Source organism: Tinamus guttatus, unplaced genomic scaffold, assembly GCF_059628265.1.
Source record: "Tinamus guttatus ecotype Peru unplaced genomic scaffold, ASM5962826v1 Tinamus_guttatus_pri_ptg000710l, whole genome shotgun sequence".
Classification (NCBI taxonomy): Eukaryota; Metazoa; Chordata; class Aves; order Tinamiformes; family Tinamidae; genus Tinamus; species Tinamus guttatus.
In genome coordinates, this window is record NW_028289244.1 from 6,222,579 (window position 1) to 6,241,962 (window position 19,384).

Sequence of the window (19,384 nt, forward strand, 5' to 3'; positions counted from 1 at the left end):
AGCAGCTGCTGTCAAGTGTTGTCCATAGCTGAAGACCAAGCTGAAAAGGAGCTGGCAACAGATTCTGGTGTTGAATTCATTATAGTTCCACCTGCTGCTGTTTCCACATGGTGTAAGTGGATAAAAAGAGGATAAAATTAATATCTAAAAGCAGAGATGAGGAGAAAACACTCAGGTGAATTGTTGGCAACTTGCAGCCTTTAGTACAGGACTTATTTTTTTGCTGTCCAAGAGTCCTACGCTGTAAAATAGCCTTGTAATATGCTTTGCTTAATTAAAGAGCAAAGATTCCATTCTTCTGTTTCCTCACTAAATGAAATTTTAAATAATTTATAGCTTTCTGGAAGAGTAAACTACCACATGGCCATTCAGCAGCTTGCAGAAAGGACTTGCTTTATGAGACAGAACAGATCTTTAGACACAGTTTAAGTGGCTTTTGGGTGTTTTTTGCCTGTAGAACTATATTTAACTTCACAGTCTGCAATCCTGCAGCAAATACTTCTTGTGAACAGCAGCTGCTGGTGTGTGTTGCAGAACATGTGCTGCTCTTCCAAGGCAGTTCTTTATCATTAAGGAGGCCTCAGCTCTACAGTGTCAGTTCTTTTCCAAGTTGGTTAATTGGGAGGACGGCGCCTGCTGTTTCCAGTACCCGGATGCCCAGGGCCAGCGCTGCTCTGTGGACGGTGCCTCTTGAGGAGGCCTTTGTCCAAGCAACAAGATCCCTTTTTGGTCGTTCTTTGCTCTTCTTAGCTGGATGGGATGATGCTGTCTGGGTTTTTGGTTTGTTTTGGAGGTGTTTTTCTGTGCCAGCTGTGCCCTGCTGTAGAATTCAGCAGGTTTTCCAGGTTTTCCAGTCACAGCCCCTGCCTGCCTCAGGCTATTTAAGGTGGGCACTTGGTGGTCAGGCTGCTCTCTGCAAGCAGGAGCTTCATCCTGCTGCAATGACCTGTCAAACATCTCGGAGGGGTGACTTTGTGCAATAAACTGTGGCAACAACAGCCTGGATGCAGCGGGTTTGTCAGCTGGTTGTCATCTAAGGATGGTAACGCGGTTGTTTTCACAACAGTTTGTATCTGATGGTAATATTCTGGATAGTGTAAAACATTGGCAGCTTATTGAGCCCCAGGAAGGGAGCACAGATTTAGCTCAAATGCCATTTATATGCAAGCATGTACAGCATGCTTTGATTTTACAGCATAGGAAGTATTCTCGTGAGATGTGTATCAGAAGCCGAGACATCATTTGTTGCCTCTGCTCTGAAAGTTAACTTCCAGCAAGAGACCTTCACAGTTATACAGTATTTAAGAAGTTCCAGATGTTTATGCAGGAGTTAATCCTGTCTTGTGTTATTTGCTTGAAAGAAAATGTTGAGGGGCAGAGGTGTAAATGCATTTCTTGAGGCTGCTAAGAGTAGCTGTGCCATTAGTCTGGGCTGCTTCCTGCCAGATTATGGTGCAGCAATTAAAGCTCCTTGGGGTTGGTGGAGCAGTGGGTTATTGCCCTGTTTTTTGGGTCAGTGCAGTAAGGGTTCACATCCAGTTCACTCATTAAAATGAATAATGTTAACCCAGTAAGCACAAGATTGTCTGTTTTAGAGTGGTATTTTAGGTGTCTGTGTTGGTGTGGCTAGATCTTCTGCTTCAGGTTGATGGTTATTGTGGCTTGAGTAGTTGTTGTTTTTTATTGCAGTAGTTTTGCCTAGTACATCTCAGTTATATCGGGGGGGAAAAAGGGGGTAAACTGACACAAATCGAAGCATCTGTCTAAAAGACCAAAGCGGAAGAAAGCTACCTCTGTCTTCACGTATTGATGCTCTCTTCTGTAATTTAACGGTTAAAGGAACCAAACGGTGCAAGTTTTCTAACGTGCTTCTCCAATCTGCAGATCGCATTGCCCGAAACCGCAGGACTATCGTGTGCCCCATGATCGACGTGATCGATCACGATCACTTTGGATATGAGACTCAGGCTGGGGACGCCATGCGAGGGGCCTTTGACTGGGAGATGTATTACAAGAGGATCCCTATCCCTCCCGAGCTGCAGAAACCTGACCCCAGTGATCCCTTTGAGTAAGTTGAAGTGCAGTGTGATAAGAGCTGGCTGACAACATAGAGCCCTGTTGCAATGTTGGTTTACACCTCAGGGTAGTGGAAGTGGCAAGGTGGTGGTAAGCTACTCCTTCTGGCAGCTCTTTGCTGGTTTAAGAGCAATGCGCTGTGTAGTAACTGTGAACACTCTCCTTCTCATTGCCATTTGTTTTACCGCTCTTAATTCCTGCAGAAGTTAACATTTCATTTAAAACTAATGTGTAACATTTAATGTGGTCATTTATTACTGAGTTCTTTCAAACATAACTTAGTATACCTAACGCTCTGCCAAAAACAACGAACCGATGGCAGCTCATATGTCATTCCGAGGTGGGGGAAGGAAGCCTAGCAGAATAATTACAGCAATTTTGATGATTGCAGTGCCCTGCAGAACTAAATCTGAGATCAAGTTTTGTTCTGCTATTGCTTGCCAACATTGAGGCAGTTCTGCTGTCCCTTACATTTCTGCTGTGTTGGTTTAAAAAAAAAATAAAATAAAAATAATTGCCTTTTGAGGTCAAGCTCAGTGACTTGATCATAGCACTGAGGTACAGAGCACTACACGTGCAGCACGTGGGTCCCTCGGGAGAGGCGATGTCCTGTGTTTCTGATCAGCCCTCCTGCCTGCTTGGAGGGGAGGCACTAGCTGGTTCTGGAGGGAGCCCAGTCTAGGCCTCCTGTTTGCAAGTGGGAAATGAGCAGAGAGCGCAGAAACACGTTTGTTCCTACAGGGCTGCAAAGGCACTGTGAATAGTGGGGTGGTGAAAGAATATTTGTGAAATCTTGCTTTGTTTAAAAAAATGTTTAGCTAGAGATCTGTATCTTTGAATATGCTTGTAATATGGAGTCTGGTTTTTCCTTAAGGTCTCCTGTAATGGCTGGAGGACTGTTTGCAGTCGATAGAAAGTGGTTCTGGGAGCTGGGAGGGTATGATGCAGGTCTGGAGATATGGGGAGGAGAACAGTATGAAATATCCTTTAAGGTGAGCTATGTTCTCTGGAAATTATTTTTGCTTTGGAAAGTGAGAATTGTTCTGAGGCAGAATGTGAATGATCTCTCTTGTCCTTGCTTTGCGTGTGACTGCGGTGAAAGCGCTGGGGGCGGCAGGGCAGCATGCAGCAGAAGCGGCCGCGGTGCCCGTGCCCGTTCCGAGGGCAGCTCTGCAGCACGGGGAGGTGAGCCGGGCTGTCCCCTCGGCGCCGTCCCCGCTGCGGCCGCGCGTGCCCCTCTCCCTGCAGGATGAGCCGGCTGGCGGGAAGGCTGCTGAGCCGCAGGGCTTCCCGTAGCCACCCCGGCAGGACAACGAAACCCCCTTTGCATGGGGAGGATGGTTGAGGCCTCCCCACGCTTGCCCACGGAGTGCCTCAGCCCCGAGTGTGCATTCCCAGGGATGAGAGAAACCTCCTGGCTGCAGCCAGCCCATCTGACTGCTGGCTGCGAGGAGCTGAGGCCCTTAATTCCCTTGTAAGAAATCCTTAACAACTGGAATAATAGCGTTGTTGCTGGCAACGAGTTGGGATCATTATCTGCCTGCCTGGAGGACGGTTCTGTTACTTATTGATTGACCAAGCTGTTCGCTCTGAGGTCTTTAAAATAAGAGTTAGCCAGGTCACCAAAAACAGCTACTAATAATAATGAGCGGCCATGGCCCCCTGAGACCTCAGGGACCTGGGAATCCTGCACTCTGCAAAGTGTCCTAGGAAACCCTCCAGAATGTCCCGGTTGCCTGAAGGCTTCCCAGAGGGAATGAGGTAAAGATTTCTGTGTAAAACTCTGTGTTTCAGTCCATGTGTGGTTTCTCTTTTGGAGCTCGAGCCCCTAGGTGTGTGGATGGCGCTGACCCAGGCTAGCTGGCCTTAGCGTGGGGCCGCAGCGCTAACGCAGGGCCCGCGGTGCCGTTGGCACCTGAAATCCCCCCTCTGCCTGTGACGGGGCTCTCGGAACACGTTTCCAAACCTCCCAAATCTCAGTGATCTTAGCAGCTCAAAGGCCACCAACCTATGCTCAGCAGGAACTACCATACAGGAAGCAATGGGTTTTCTTCCACTGTTTCCTTACCAAAAAAGAGACAACCAATGAAGTCCCATGGGAGGTCCCGTGGGCTCTGCAGAGGCAGCGTGGCAGAGGCCTGGGGACACGTGAGACCCTCTCTAGAGCCATCCCTGCAGCCAGAGCCCTTCGTTCCTCGTGCGCAATCGTGTGCGATGGTGCCGCAGCGCCGTCCCCTGCAGGGGGGACAGTGACAGCCGCGGCCCTCGTTGTCACCGCGGCTTCCAGGAGCCAGGAGTGACGGTGGCTGCGCAGGCCCCGTGTCCCCAGTGCCACCTCGGACGGTCACACTGCTTCACCTGCAGGCAATAGGGATACCTCATCCAGCTCTCTGCTCATCCTCTCAGAAACACGCTGTCTCTTATTTCAGTCCAGAAAGGGTAATTTATGGAGGACTAAATTTGCTTTAATTCATCTCTGCAAAGACCCCCTTTTTTTTCTTTCATTGTGCAGCAACAACAAAAAAAGAAGTTTTGACTGAAAGAGACTCAGTGTATTTTCACAAATTAGGATAAATTGATACATTCATCTGTGGCTGATAGATTTAATAATTCTGGTGGAATGGCAAGAATAGAAGGTTTGTTCACAGAATTTATGAAGCTATTGACACTTTCTGGCGAGCTTAGAGCTTTGCTTCTACCTTCAGAAGCAGACTGAGGTTTTGTAGTTAAAGGGGTGCTGTTGAGTAATTTAAAGCTCTGGGTTTAGATGCGGAGTACCTACTTTCACATTATTTATTATCTAAGAGGAAACATCTTCAGCTTGTAGGTGCCAAAATGTACAGCCCAGCTCTAACCAAATCCGTTCCTGTGCCCGGGAGCTGTGGGTGCAGGTCCTCCCTTGCCCTGTGGGTCTTCTCTTCAAACCATTGAATCAAATCTGACCTTCTTAAGCTTCACCAGGAATAAATAATTTATTTTTTTACTTAATATTTTTCTTTGGCCACATGTGGACAGTGCTGTAAGATTTTTGCATGTATTTTAGAATCCGAGGCTGTTGCTGAGATACTGGAGATAAACAAGTTTATTTAAGAGCCTCTTGCATTTGTTTTCTGCATGCATTTCTGTCGCTGGCAGCTGGCTCTGTTTCCTTTGCAGAAGAATCTTGCAGGCTGCAGAGAAGCCAACAGAAACCATCAGTGCTTTGCACTTGGGAAAGCAGCTAAGCAGAGGTTGCATCAAACTGTTAACAGCAAACTCATTCTTTGAGTGAAATGTGTGCACTGAGCATCGCTTAAGAAACACGGCGTGTTGAGGGACAGAAACATTTAAAATGTAGGCAGCCTTTAAATTAGAAACAAATTTCCTAACTCAGATGCTAACTAATAATCGTAAGAATTATAAAGGACTGTTTAATTCTGAAATGTAAAGGAAATATGCCTCATTTGGATGCTTTACAACTCTCTTCAAGGGCCAAGAACTATAACTTTTTCTGCACATGGTCTATTACTTTTGATATGGGTTATTGAGTGGTTGCTGGGCAAGGGTAGTAAACTAGAGGGTAGGAGGTTGTTGCAGAGGTCAGAAGAAGGCAGGAGATTGACCCTGGCCAGGACACAACCTTATTGCAATTTTGACTCTCCTCTTGCAAAAAGCCGGTAATATTTCATTTTCTTCAACTGCTTTACATTAATGGAAACACATCAACCACGAGATCTCAGAGCAGCAAGGCTCATTACCAAGCAATTAACTGTCAAACAATAAAAAAGAATCTGTCTGTTTGGAAGAGGGAAAACACCAGTGCCTATCGGAATGAGGGAGCTGTTTTTAAACCCATAATAGATGAGGATGGCAAAGACGCAGAGACCCTTTCCTTTTTATCCAGCTCTGCCCCGTGCAGTTAGCTCCTGTTAAACACTCTGCGTTACTCTGAGCTGATTTATTCTGCGCAGAGCAACCCGGTGCCCTGCAGAGACGCGCTCGGGTCCCGACACAAATGCAGCTCTGTTGGTTTGCCGTTTCGTCTGGAACAAGCGATAGTCCTGCTTTGTAGCGGAGCTGGTGGGCTCGGGAACGCCTCTCCGTGCTGACGATCTCCTCGATGTGGGTGCTGGGCGCAGGGGCAGGGCCGGCCGCTCTGCACTGCAGCGTGCGGACGGTGCCGGTTATTGCCCATGGGACAGGGAGCTCCCGTCGGGATCCCTTCCAGGGAGGATCCGGGGGGATCCCCGCTCCCGTCGCCGTCCCTCCCGCGGGAGGATCCGGGGGGATCCCCGCTCCCGTCGGGGTCCCTTCCAGGGAGGATCCGCAGGGATCCCCGCTCCCGTCGCGATCCCTTCCAGGGAGGATCCGGAGGGATCCCCGCTCCCGTCGGGGTCCCTTCCAAGGAGGATCTGGGGGGATCCCCGCTCCCGTCGCGGTCCCTCCCGCGGGAGGATCCGGAGGGATCCCCGCTCCCGTTGGGGTCCCTTCCAGGGAGGATCCGGGGGGATCCCCACTCCCGTCCCGATCCCTTCCAGGGAGGATCCGCAGGGATCCCCGCTCCCATCCCGATCCCGATCCCTCCTGTGGGAGGATCCGCAGGGATCCCCACGTGGCAGCGGCCCCGGGTGCCTCCCGCCCCGCCACGGCGCAGAGGAGGGATTGGGGCTTCCAGCAAACCCCGAAGGACCGAAACCTTCATCTCCTGGTAGAGAAGAGGTGGCTCCTCTACTTCTGTTACGCGTTAACCATGTCGGCTTTACAATGGAGCACGGCCGGTTCCTGGTGGCCGTGTGGCCTGCTCGGTGCTGGTGCCTTTCCTTGGATTCTGGAGGAGGGCTCAAGGAGCACGCACGTTATTTCTGTGGCACTCGTTACCTTTCCTTTCTGAGGCTTCCCAGCTCAGCTGGCCTAGTTGCTTTGTGCAGTGGATTTTCTTTGTGGCTTTTGTTCTTTGGGAGTCTCTCCTGTGCCTCTGCCTTCCGTGGCTTTTCTCAGTCTTTTGTGTCTTTCTGCAAAGATGTGAACAAAATTGAACGCTTTACCCAAGGGGACAATGTGTCTCTCCTCTTCTAAGCACAACTTGATAGTTCTGCTTTTCTGCTGCCCCTGCACAGCCAGCAGGTACCCACCGTGCTGCCGACGTGACCACTTCATTCTCTTTCTCAGATTAACATATTCAATCCAGGATGCTGTATGGAGGGTTCTTACATTGTTCCTTTCTGCAAATGCTCCTTCGTACAGCGCTTGTCTGTGCTCATTTTCACTTGCTGTCCACTCTTCCCTGTTTTCCCCTGTTTGAAGTGGCTTCCATTCTTCTTGGCTCACAAAATCCACGCCTCACCTCTCTTCCATAAATATCTCATCTTTTTTTTTTTTCTGGGGAGGCATGTGGGGAAACCGCAAGGAAGAGTGGTGACTGACTTGAATGGGCTTAAGTGTACTGTGCACCTCGGCCTTGGGTGATGGGGTTCGCCATCTTTTAATTATATATTGTGCTTTAGGAACAGTAAATAAGAATCTGGAATGGCACACTATTTAAATAGATATTCAAAAACCTTTGTAAAATTCAAAGGGATAGGTGCAAATAAGCCATATTGAAAATTGCCCTTAAAATAACAGTTAAAAGGAGGCAAAAAGAGATGAGCAGCGTTTGTGTCCTCGCTCCAGCCGCACGGAACGTGCCCTGCGCCCGTCCTGGTGGTTGTGATCCGTGCATTTCCTCACATCCTTCCCCCGAAGCAGCAGTAAGGGCTGGTTTGGCGCAGCACGAGGCAGCCCCTGCGCTCCCCACGGTCCTTCGTGGTGCATCCAACGCGTTCCCTGCGCCGGCCGCGTTCCCGGCTGCTCCTCGGGGCCCATCCAACGCGTTCCCTGCGCCGGCCGCGTTCCCGGCTGCTCCTCGCGGTGCATCCAACGCGTTCCCTGCGCCGGCCGCGTTCCCAGCGGCTCCTCGCGCCCCATCCAACGCGTTCCCTGCGCCGGCCGCGTTCCCGGCTGCTCCTCGCGCCCCATCCAACGCGTTCCCTGCGCCGGCCGCGTTCCCGGCGGCTCCTCGCGCCCCATCCAACGCGTTCCCTGCGCCGGCCGCGTTCCCGGCGGCTCCTCGCGCCCCATCCAACGCGTTCCCTGCGCCGGCCGCGTTCCCGGCTGCTCCTCGCACCCCATCCAACGCGTTCCCTGCGCCGGCCGCGTTCCCGGCTGCTCCTCGGGGCCCATCCAACGCGTTCCCTGCGCCGGCCGCGTTCCCGGCGGCTCCTCGCGCCCCATCCAACGCGTTCCCCGCGCCGGCCGCGTTCCCGGCTGCTCCTCGCGCCCCATCCAACGCGTTCCCTGCGCCGGCCGCGTTCCCGGCTGCTCCTCGGGGCCCATCCAACGCGTTCCCTGCGCCGGCCGCGTTCCCGGCGGCTCCTCGCACCCCATCCAACGCGTTCCCTGCGCCGGCCGCATTCCCGGCGGCTCCTCGCGCCCCATCCAACGCGTTCCCTGCGCCGGCCGCGTTCCCGGCTGCTCCTCGCGCCCCATCCAACGCGTTCCCTGCGCCGGCCGCGTTCCCGGCGGCTCCTCGCGCCCCATCCAACGCGTTCCCTGCGCCGGCCGCGTTCCCGGCTGCTCCTCGGGGCCCATCCAACGCGTTCCCTGCGCCGGCCGCGTTCCCGGCGGCTCCTCGCACCCCATCCAACGCGTTCCCTGCGCCGGCCGCGTTCCCGGCTGCTCCTCGCACCCCATCCAACGCGTTCCCTGCGCCGGCCGCGTTCCCGGCTGCTCCTCGGGGCCCATCCAACGCGTTCCCTGCGCCGGCCGCGTTCCCGGCTGCTCCTCGCACCCCATCCAACGCGTTCCCTGCGCCGGCCGCGTTCCCGGCTGCTCCTCGCGCCCCATCCAACGCGTTCCCTGCGCCGGCCGCGTTCCCGGCTGCTCCTCGGGGCCCATCCAACGCGTTCCCTGCGCTGGCCGCGTTCCCGGCTGCTCCTCGGGGCCCATCCAACGCGTTCCCTGCGCCGGCCGCGTTCCCGGCTGCTCCTCGGGGCCCATCCAACGCGTTCCCTGCGCCGGCCGCGTTCCCAGCTGCTCCTCGGGGCCCATCCAACGCGTTCCCTGCGCTGGCCGCGTTCCCGGCTGCTCCTCGGGGCCCATCCAACGCGTTCCCTGCGCCGGCCCCGTTCCCGGCTGCTCCTCGCGGTGCCGCTCGCGCCCGCGGCGCCCGTTCCAGGCACACTGGGACTGCTCCCCAGCATCTCGCGTTTGCCCCCGATGGAGCGGGCTGGGCATCCTGCCACATTTTCAGCCAGCACATGCTGCTTAATTGTCCGGATCTCAGCTGCAGGACAGGGTGGCTTCTTTTTCCTTCCTTTCCTGTTGATGCAGAGATCGGTTTCAGGCTGTTGACTCGAGTTTTTGTTCCAAGGTCTCTCTATGTACGTGGGTCAGGTTTCATAATAGACTACCAAACACCAGCGAGGAAATAGAGCCCCCCTGACCTTCCGGGAGGTTTCCCACACTTTATGGGAAGGCCCTGTCATTACTCGGATGCTGCAGACGGCAAGAGGGCCCGTGCCAGCGTGTGCTGTGGGAGGAAAGGTGCTGTGCACACACACAGATCCCACTGCCTTCTTAGCTGCTTAATCCCTTACAGAGCAGTAAGTTCCCGCTGCAGGAGCAGCTGGTGCCCCCTGCACAGAGCATTAGGGCTTTCCTGAATTGCTGTTTGTCGTCGCCTTCGTCCTCTCGGCTGCCTTGTCATGCACAAACCCCCGTGCGCATCCACGGGGTCCTTCCTTAGCACCGTTCAGTGGGTGCTCAGGCTGCTCACCAGCTTCTCTTCATTGGGCCATCCCCTGCGCTTTGTATTTCGTGCAGAAGCAGCTCTCTTTCTTGGCTTTTTGCTTTTGTTTTTCTTGCTCTTCCTCTCTCCAGGGAAACATTGGCTCATCGCTGTGAGGTCTGTGGAACCGTAAACCTGGTACACCCGGATAACCGGCGCTCAGGTCGCGGTTCCGTGTGCCCGAGAGGAGGTTCTGCTGCCCCGTGTGCAGGGAGGGAACCGGGTCGGAGTGACGTTCCCCGGGACGCGATGGGGCCGCGTTGGCTCGTCCTCCAGAGCTCAGCTGGGGGCCCTTGAGTCACCCATGAATATGGAGTTACAGCTCCCAGGCCGCTGTGAAGACGGCAACACCGTCACCTGCGTTGCCATTTCACTGCTCTTGCCCTGCATGTGCCCTTATGATGGGGTGAGACCGTGGCCTTACACAGTGTTGCAGCCTCCGCATTTCTCCTAGGATTCCTCCTAGTGGATGTGCCGGCAGCTGGATTCCTCCCTCACAGTGCAGACTGGAAAACTGCCTGAGGAGGAGAGAGATTTCCCCTTGTCTCCTAACGAGGTGTGATTAGATCATTGCAGCGACTCTGCCTGCCCGGCCTTAGCTCTTGCTCACGGGCTGTTCTAATAAATGACTGTTTGAAATCAAGTGTGTCAAGCTGAGGCTCTGAGTTTGCTGTGCAATCAGCCAGGTAGGTAAGGTGCCTTCTCACCCTATTATAAATGAAAAGCAACAAAAACGAGAGCAGTTTCGCTGGCCGGAGGAGAGTGCAGCACGTGTGAGTGCTGCGGTTCAGGAGCCGCTGCCCCGCGGAGCGGAGCTGTTTGGCACTGCTGTGTTTTTAGCAGTGTCGGTGCTGATGCCTCGTGCCTGTGAACTGCACCCGCGTTTAAAGGCAAGCGAACAGTGCTAATTGACTGCAGGCCTCCTCTTTGCCAGCACACGGCTATTTTGGGTTTGCTTCTTTGCAGTTATTCCTTGACAGCCTGTTGGTTTTGGCCCCCAACCTTTATCTTTCTAATGCTGTTTAGCTGTGTTTTACTGATGTGCATCGCACTCTTCCTCTCTCCTCCTCCTTCCAGTTTAATAGATAAGGAACAGTAATTGTCTTTATGGAGGTTGTAATGAGTTCTGTCACCACACAAAGGAGCTCGCTAATAAAATAAATCAAAGCCGCAATGAATGAATGGGAAGCAAGCTTTTAAAATTAGATTTGTACTGCAAGCGTTGCACTGTCACTCACAGCATAAGAAAATATTAAAGAGGCCCTGAGTTGGCCAAGTATGCTGCAAGGTTGTGTGGGGTTTGCTAGCAGGAGCTTGGATGTGAGCTTGGCCTTGCTGCCCCACAGCACCGCTGCGGAGTGGAGGCCTTAAAGTAGGGTTGGGAAGAGCATTTCGTATCCGTCGCGGATTGTGTTCCTTTGGCACCTCATCACGCAGCTTTCCTTATCCCAGCGTTACATGTGTTTGTGTAATGCCTTGCTGTGTGCCTGGAGCTTCCCCACGGCCGCGAGGAGCCCTGGGCCAGCGGATGCTGCCGCTGCCCTTCCCGCTGCGCTGCGGGTCCCCGCGGTGCCGCTGTGTCCGGAGCCGCGGCGGGTGGTTTCTCATGTTGTCCAAGCGAGCTGTGTCCTCTGGTCAGTGCACCCTGAGGACATTCCGGCTGGGAGCCTTTCCTTGGAGGCCAGGGGCAGGTTGGGCAGTGCGCAGGATCCGGCAGCGCGGATCAGCACTGGGATAACAAACCGCTGCTGTTCTCACTCAGGTTTGGGTCACGCCGAAACGCAGTCACTTTTGAGCTGATGGGACTTTCCTGCCGCTGGTTCAGGCACAGCTGCTGCTTGTTGAGGCCGTTGTGCGTGATGGCCGAGGACAGGCCTGTTCCTGGGTTCCTTTGGGAATGCCCCTCATCCCGGCGTGTCCAGGGCTCCCGTGCGGGGCGGCTCTCCTGCGGGGTTCCCTGGGGACCCCGTTCGCGGGGTGGATGCGATGGGGCAGCAGGGCCATAGGAGCAGCCCTGAGCCGTGGGCGCTGCTGGTGGGGCTGCCCCCGGCCCGTGCAGCTCAGCCTGGGGATTCTCCTGCGGCTCCTGGTGCCTTTTTTGCTTCCCGGGTCATGAACCGTTTGCAACTTGCTGCTTATCGCGAAACCAGGCACATCTGTTGTCGTTCTTAAGGCTTTGCACAAACCATTTGTGTAGTCGAAATGCAAAACCTGCCCAAATCTGTGTTTCTCAGTCTACCTTTAATGTCCTGGCTTAGAAATTATATTGTGCCCTTCTGTAATAAATCACAGCCAATACAGACTAAAAATTACTTCTAATATAACTGGAAAACTTCACATAAGTTGAGTGCAAATTTGTCCTTTTTCATCTCCTCTTCTATAGCAGCTTCTTAAGTCACAGCAAGGACAAAAGAAATGAAATTCTGTAGGAGTGTTTGTCAACTTTCTTCTTGTCTTTCTTGCTATAGCGACATGTAATTAAGTACCCTGAACTATGGAAGTTGCCTGTGAAAAATATTCCACTAACCGAGAGCAACCAACCTCCATTAAGTTATACGCAGTCAGCAAATGACTGTAATTATTAGGGCCACTAGACAGAGCTGAAACTCCAAAGGACTTTTGTGTCAGAGCTAATAATTATGCAGCAGCCTTGGCCAAATATTTCTCTTCCTAGCTAAGTATTTAATATTGTCAGCATAGAATATTAATGGAATTGCCTGCTATGCGTGAAGCTGTTGGCTAAGCTCATTGCACAGTGAACTGCAGAGGCTCAAATTAGCCCCAGTGAATGGAGATATCAAGAGCACCGCAGCAGCCCGCAGCGCCAGCAGAGCCGTCACACTGCTGCTGTGGGGGTAACATCAGGTACAGGGACAGAGCCAAGGGCAAGGTGGTGCCCTGCTTCCAGACTCGAAGGATTGTCCTGCGCAGTGAAGGATCCTTTCTTCTGTAATTATTTTTTAGGTATCTCTGGGGAGTACATATGAATATATTTCTTAAACCTATCAGATTAGCTGGTTCAGGAAAACACATCCTTTGACTTAACTTCCTTGAACAAAAAGATTACATCTTGAACAAAAAGATTACATCCATGCTATAAATAAGGAAGAAAAGGAAGTTGTTGTAGGATTTTGCTGTGGAGTGAAATCATCCCAGACTGGGGGTGGGGAGGAAACCTCGACCGATTCGAGGCATTAACCGAGCATCAAGGTGGCATTCTGCAATGACCAGTGTCATCCAGTGACTTTCCAAGGACTTTCCTTTGGAGCTCTTTTTACCAGGCAGGGATTTTTACTTAATTGTAAGGTTGCAAAAGCAATAAGTACCTGTCAGCAATAAAATCGTATCAGAGAGATCCCAGACTTTGCAGTGATAACCGCATTAAAAAAAAAAGAAAAAGTAGGAGTGTTTTGTGGTTGGCACTGAAGCAGCCTCGTGAGTTTGCCGGGGTGTTTTGTGTGACCTGCACTGCAGAGGTGGCCTCCCTTCCTCAGGACACCTGAGATCTTACACGGCAGTCCGGTTTAATCGTTATGGTTACCGTTGCTGTAATAATGTATGTTCATTTAAAAGGTGTGTTGTGTGCTGTCCTCTGGGTGCTTGGAATTTTTTCTATTCTTTTCTCTAAAGAATGCAAAATTAAACTGTTTAACCATTGGGCATGATAGTGCTGAATCAAAGCTCGCATGGTTCTTGCTAGGTAGTTATAAGATTGGAGACTAATGGAAGGGGGGAAGGATATTTGGGAAAGAAGATACTTTAAAGTAAAAATATGTATATATATATATATCTGTATTAAGCTTTTTCATGTCTTGAAAGTTTTTTTTTAATTTTTTCTTTCTTTCCCCCTGCGTGTAACCAAGAATGAATCTGTGTGTGCTGTTGCGCAGGTGTGGATGTGCGGCGGGCGCATGGAGGACATCCCGTGCTCCAGAGTGGGCCATATCTACAGGAAATACGTTCCCTACAAGGTTCCCACTGGAGTCAGCCTGGCACGGGTGAGTGGCAGGGACGTCCCCTCCTCCCGGCCCGCCCGGGGACGGCGCTTTCCCGTCACCCCGCGGTGGGGACAAACCCGGGCCCTGCAGCTTTAGCAGAGGGGATGCCGCACGCTGGGGCGGCCGTAGAAGCTGCAGCCTCTTCCGCAGGCGCGGGGCAGCGTCGCAGGGCGTCCGGACGCGGCGTTGCCGTCACGCGCTGGCCCTGGCGTCCCCCCAGCACCAGGATGCGGCTGCGTTGGTGTCGCGGCCGTCGCTCCGTGCTGAGCAGGGCTGCGCGCGGGGGTCGCGGTTTGCTGGGGGAAGGACCCCGTGCCTTCCAGTGCCTCGGCGCCCGGCTGAGCGCGCTGTGGTTGTCCCTGATGGACACCTCTGTGCCATCTGCTTCTGAATATAGCGTAGCCCAGAGCGGCAGCCGCCCCTGCTTACCCTGCACTGCCCTTCTGCAGCTCATTCCCGAGTTGGGAAGGGTTGGCATTGCCCTCTGGTGGGAGGAAACAGCCATAGGCACAGGAAGGCTGCAAGGCTCGGAATTACAAACGGGACCCTGTTGTTCTTGCAGTCTGTGTCTTGCATGGCATTGAAAGGTTTCTTGGTTTAATAGTTTCGCCTTAGTTATAGGTTTGAATTGTATTCTTCTGGCCAGTGATGACCTGTCAGGAAGGACCTGAATTTCTTTTTCTTTTTTTTTTTCTTTTTGATCTAAGCATTCAGGTCTTCCATCTTCTCTCCGTGCTGGAAGGTGGTGGGGAGCAGGCACAAGGAAGGTTTTTTTCGTGCCATCTGAGACTGTAAAGTCGTTCATTGTCTGAGAGATGTAAATTCCTGCAGGGCCTCTGAGTTCTTCAACTGTTTTTTACACAAGCAGTGGGAGAGTATTTTGAATTTATGCTGTGCAGAATGAGGGACTGCAAGTCCCATTCCTAGAGGGAATCCAGTAGGAAAGATGTAAGGGAAGTTGATGGTTCTTTGTTTTTGTTAGGGCCTTTGAATGTCCAGGGGTATTTACCAGCATCATTCTCTGCTGCTTTTTGAAAGAGGGAAAAAAATAACAATAATAATTTTTAAAAATCTCAAAAAACCCTTGACTAATCCTTTTTTAGCCACGAGGAACTAGATATAATGGCAAGGTGTCAGAATCTGTTCTGACTTCAACTGAAAATGTCTTTCCAAGTTCCTTGGACCTAGAAAATAATACAAATAATCTTAATTCTAAAGCTGGAGGGAGAAGAGTAGAAGTGAAAGAAAATCCCTTGTGAGCACACACACACGCGTGCTGTTCAGAATGCTGATTTCAGCCGTCTGTGTCGTTCTCGTGTAATCTCTCTCCCCCGTTCGCTCCCTGTCGTTGCGCAGAACCTGAAGCGCGTGGCCGAGGTGTGGATGGACGAGTACGCAGAGTACATCTACCAGCGCCGCCCCGAGTACCGGCACCTCTCCGCAGGGGACGTGGCTGCGCAGAAGGAGCTTCGCAACAACCTCAACTGCAAGAGCTTCAAGTGGTTCATGAACGAGGTCGCGTGGGACCTGCCCAAGTTCTACCCGCCCGTGGAGCCTCCGGCGGCTGCCTGGGGAGAGGCAAGTCCCGCGCGTGTCCTGCTCTGAGATCTGCAGCGGGCAGAGGGGCTGCAGCTTTGTTGACTCTCATTGCTCCCGTGGCCCTGTTTGCCGTGAGCACAGCGGCGGGTGGGTTATAAAGGTCCTCTTGCTGTGTTTGGGAGGCGAGGGTTCCCGTCGCCTTGTGTTGGCCGTGCTCGGGGGAGCAGCAGTTCCTGCTAGTGCACAGCTCCAAGAAGAAACTTGGCTTGTTCTGCACTTCGTAAGTTGAGTCAAAGACAAAAGACTCTAATGGGGAGGATTAACATTAGGAGGCAGCTGAGCAATAATAGAAGTTGTATATCTTCAAAGGGTCGCAGTTATTTTGAGCTGCTCTGCTCCTACTCTGCAGCTTCCCCATCTGTAAGCCAGGAATGCCACACCAGGCTTTGGAAGACAGCTGTACTTAACAGAGAGGAATCCCAAAGCTTGGGCTGTTAAAGACAGCAGAACGGGGGGATCTGCAGTCCTCTAAGTGATGTTTTGCTGTGTCCTGCATGTTATTGTATGGCTTGAAATGCCTGTGCTTTCCTCTCAGGTATAATCTCCCAGCTCACTTGTACAGTTAAGTTAAACCCATCTTCATACAAATACTGCCGCTATTTGAAGCAGTTTAAGCCTTTCCTTTTGGCTGTAACTTGGTAAGAGTTAGGAGACTTAATGACTGCTTTACTCTTTCAGATACGCAATGTAGGGACTGGACTGTGTGTGGATACTAAGCATGGAGCCCTGGGATCGCCCCTGAGGCTGGAAAGCTGTGTGAAGGACAGAGGAGAGGCAGCGTGGAACAACGTGCAGGTAATATCCCTCTGATAGCCCATCTGCTCCTAAACAAACTCGGGGCTGGAGAACCAAGGGTCTGTCTTTTAAAATGCATCTGGACTGTGATCACAGTGCTGCAAGAGCCTCACTTCTCAGGGGAACAAGGTAGAGCTTTGCCAGATGAACAGGAGGGTGCTGGGCACCCCAAGGCTTGTGCACTAACTGCACTTGATTAGCTGTGCAGCAGGATGTGGCTTGTGCTTGGGGCAGGGTCTGGGCCTGTGCAGAGCTTTTCCCTGCACTTTGAAGTCTTCCGAATGAACAAAGAAAGCACAAGAAAACAATATGCCAAAATAATAAAAGAAAGCAGTAGCAAGGCAGCAGTAATAGGTAACAAAGTGAATATTAACTTCAAAGGTTGTACTGAAAGAAGTGATAGAGGAGCATCATGCATATTAATGACTCTGCAGGTGCATTCAATAACCACTTACTATCATTCTTCTGACAGGAGGCAAATGCATTGTAAACACCCAACCGTTCCTGGAGAGAGATGAAACCAGTCAGGCTATAGATTCACCCTCTTGATGTACAGGGTGCCAGAAATGACAGCTTTATTATAAAAGAAAGGAGGGAATTATTAGTTTGTCTAAACTGCAGCTGCTGAGCTGAGAAAAGATGGAGAAAACAATGCCTCTATGGCAAAGCTATACATAACTCTCCAGGGAACGGCTTCAGTCACAGGAGATAAAGGGCTGTTGCATATCAATTTTGATGCTTGAAAACCAGAAATGAAACCAATTTACTGAGGCGCAGTCCTTGTGGTGTCAGGAGGTTCATGAACAGTTAGTGTTGGCTTATGTTTAGGAGGAGAATGTAGTCTGGGTTTTTGTTTAGCCTGAACCTAAGTGATTGTGGTAGTTTGTCTTGCAGGAGAGGTTTGAAAGAGCTTCTTGCAAAAGTTCTTGGCTCTGTTGCTTCCCAAGAGCTCCTGGTTTTCACTAGTCTTTCTTACTCCCGCGTTGATGTCTCTTCAGTGAGGACTATTCACGCGGCTCCGGAAGGAGCCCCGGAGCAGCCCCGGGAGGGCTGATAGCCTGGCCGCACCGCGCTGCCTCGTGCTGCGCGGGGAGGAAACCCGCACCCCTCTTGGCAAAGGGGGTGACAAATCACCAGCACCTGCATTTAGACGAGTTTGTGTCTTGTGGGATGTAGTCCTCACAATGTGTAACACGCGTAAGCCAGGGCACGGTGGTTAGGCTGAAGATGCAGCTGATCTGGAGCCGTGGCCAAGAGCAGGTGCCAAGCAGCAAGGACCAGGAGCAGAGACACGTGGGGTTTTGTTTCCAGAGGTGGAATCAGCTTTTCTCTGGAAGAGTTTTGCCTTTCCCTGAGGCCATCCCCACCGTGGGCAGAGAAGGGAATGTCGCTGTGCCGGTGGGAGCACCGTTCCCTCCTGTCCTGAGGACCCTCTTTGTCCCGGCAGATATTCACCTTCAGCTGGAGAGAAGACATCCGTCCCGGGGATCCTCAGCATACCAAGAAGTTTTGTTTTGATGCCATTTCCCACAGCAGCCCTGTGACCCTCTATGACTGTCACGGAATGAAGGGGAACCAGCTCTGGAAATACAGAAAAGTGAGTGCGCATTCCTGTGTGTGCTAAAGTGTCAGATCATCTGCAGGTAGCTGCATTTCTGTACAACGGCACCACTCATGTTTCAGCCTTCAGTCCATGTGGCTCTGCTGAGAGTGTCTGCGGGCAGGTTGTTGTCAGTGTGTCAACACGAGCTCTATAACAGAGAGGCAGCTCCCCCGTTCCTCCGGTTAGAGATGCCGAGCCCGATCCATCCAGGACGGGCCAAGCAAACGGATACTCTCCTTCCAATCCAGTCCACAGCTGGCAGCGACACCTCTGTGCTCCACCCTCCCAAAACCTGATTTTAAAGAGGTGTGATGGGTTTAAGGTTGTGTTTTACACACCAGAACATTATGCCAAAGGATTTATTAATCCCTCTAAGCAATGCTTCTGTGGTAAACTGGTGAGTTTTGATAAATGCTCTGCCCTTGTCCTTGCAGTCTACATGCACTGTGCCATGGAGAGGCCTCAGCAGAATGTGGCCTCTCAGCTGGGGAACCTGAGCTTAGAGACAGCCTTTGAGCTTCCCAGTGCAGATATGAGGATGGGGCTGGATGGGGCTGGACACGAGGAGAGGGCTGGTGAGAGAAGGCAGCACATTTTTTTGCAGCCTCTCAAGTGTGGAACAAGTTCTTCGATTACATGGAAAGTAGTAAAATGGCTTGTCTTGGCTTTTAGACTTCTTTCTGTTTGTTTTAAAATAATTGTGCTTCTCCATCTGGCAACCTCATTCAAACTTCTCTCTCCAGGACAAGACCCTCTACCATCCCGTGAGCAGCAGCTGTATGGACTGCAGTGAGAGTGACCGGAGGATCTTCATGAATAGCTGCAATCCTTCATCTGCAACACAGCAGTGGATATTTGAACACACAAACTCAACCGTCTTGGAAAAATTTAACAGAAATCTTGATCTTTAAGAGACTGAAACAATTATAGTTTTTACTGGGGAGGGTTACAAAAATTTTTTTAAGAATACTTTTTTTTTAAATAGCTAATGAAGGTAAAAGGGAGAATCTCAGGAGAAGGCGTTAACTAGCAGGCCGGTCTTTATTGTGAAGATGCTGCATCCTTCTCTTCTGAGGATGGTGGAATCCAAAAGGCTTTTCCAGTCCGCTTCTGTGTTGAGACTGGAACAGAAACTGTTTAGAGGAGCCAGAATGTGATTCAAACTTTTTTAAACTTCCCGCCTGGGTCTGGTGTAAATGATTCCGTTCTCCCTGACCCTTGAAGTACAGTACTTTCTGTAGTTGCTTTACCACCTGCCGAAGTGTTCACACAGATCTGCTTTACCTTCCAAAGTCCATAGAAGCAAAATCTTGAACACAAGATTCCAGTCCTCCCATGTCATGGATTTCCCTCCCCAAAATGACATCAGAATGTAAAATGAAGATTTTTTGCCCTAAACCAAAATGTATTTTGAACAGGCCTAGTGTAATTACATTTGAAATGATAAAGGAAAGCACCCTAAAGGAGGTGCAGCCCAGTAGGTGCAGCACTGTAGCTACAAGCAGTGAA

General features: G+C 51.6%; 1 protein-coding gene across 1 annotated transcript in view; it reads left to right on the top strand.

Annotated features, from left to right (window-relative positions):
- GALNT10 (polypeptide N-acetylgalactosaminyltransferase 10) overlaps positions 1-19,147 on the top strand; it is a 70,859-nt gene extending 51,712 nt beyond the window's left edge. Inside the window, exons 6-12 of the mRNA XM_088536765.1 lie at positions 1,885-2,068; positions 2,951-3,068; positions 13,771-13,878; positions 15,235-15,456; positions 16,156-16,272; positions 17,720-17,869; positions 18,619-19,147. Of these exons, the coding sequence (XP_088392891.1) occupies positions 1,885-2,068; positions 2,951-3,068; positions 13,771-13,878; positions 15,235-15,456; positions 16,156-16,272; positions 17,720-17,869; positions 18,619-18,786 (1,067 nt within the window). The 3' untranslated portion in view covers positions 18,787-19,147. The remainder of the gene's footprint in view (positions 1-1,884; positions 2,069-2,950; positions 3,069-13,770; positions 13,879-15,234; positions 15,457-16,155; positions 16,273-17,719; positions 17,870-18,618) is intronic.
- Positions 19,148-19,384: the final 237 nt, after the last annotated feature.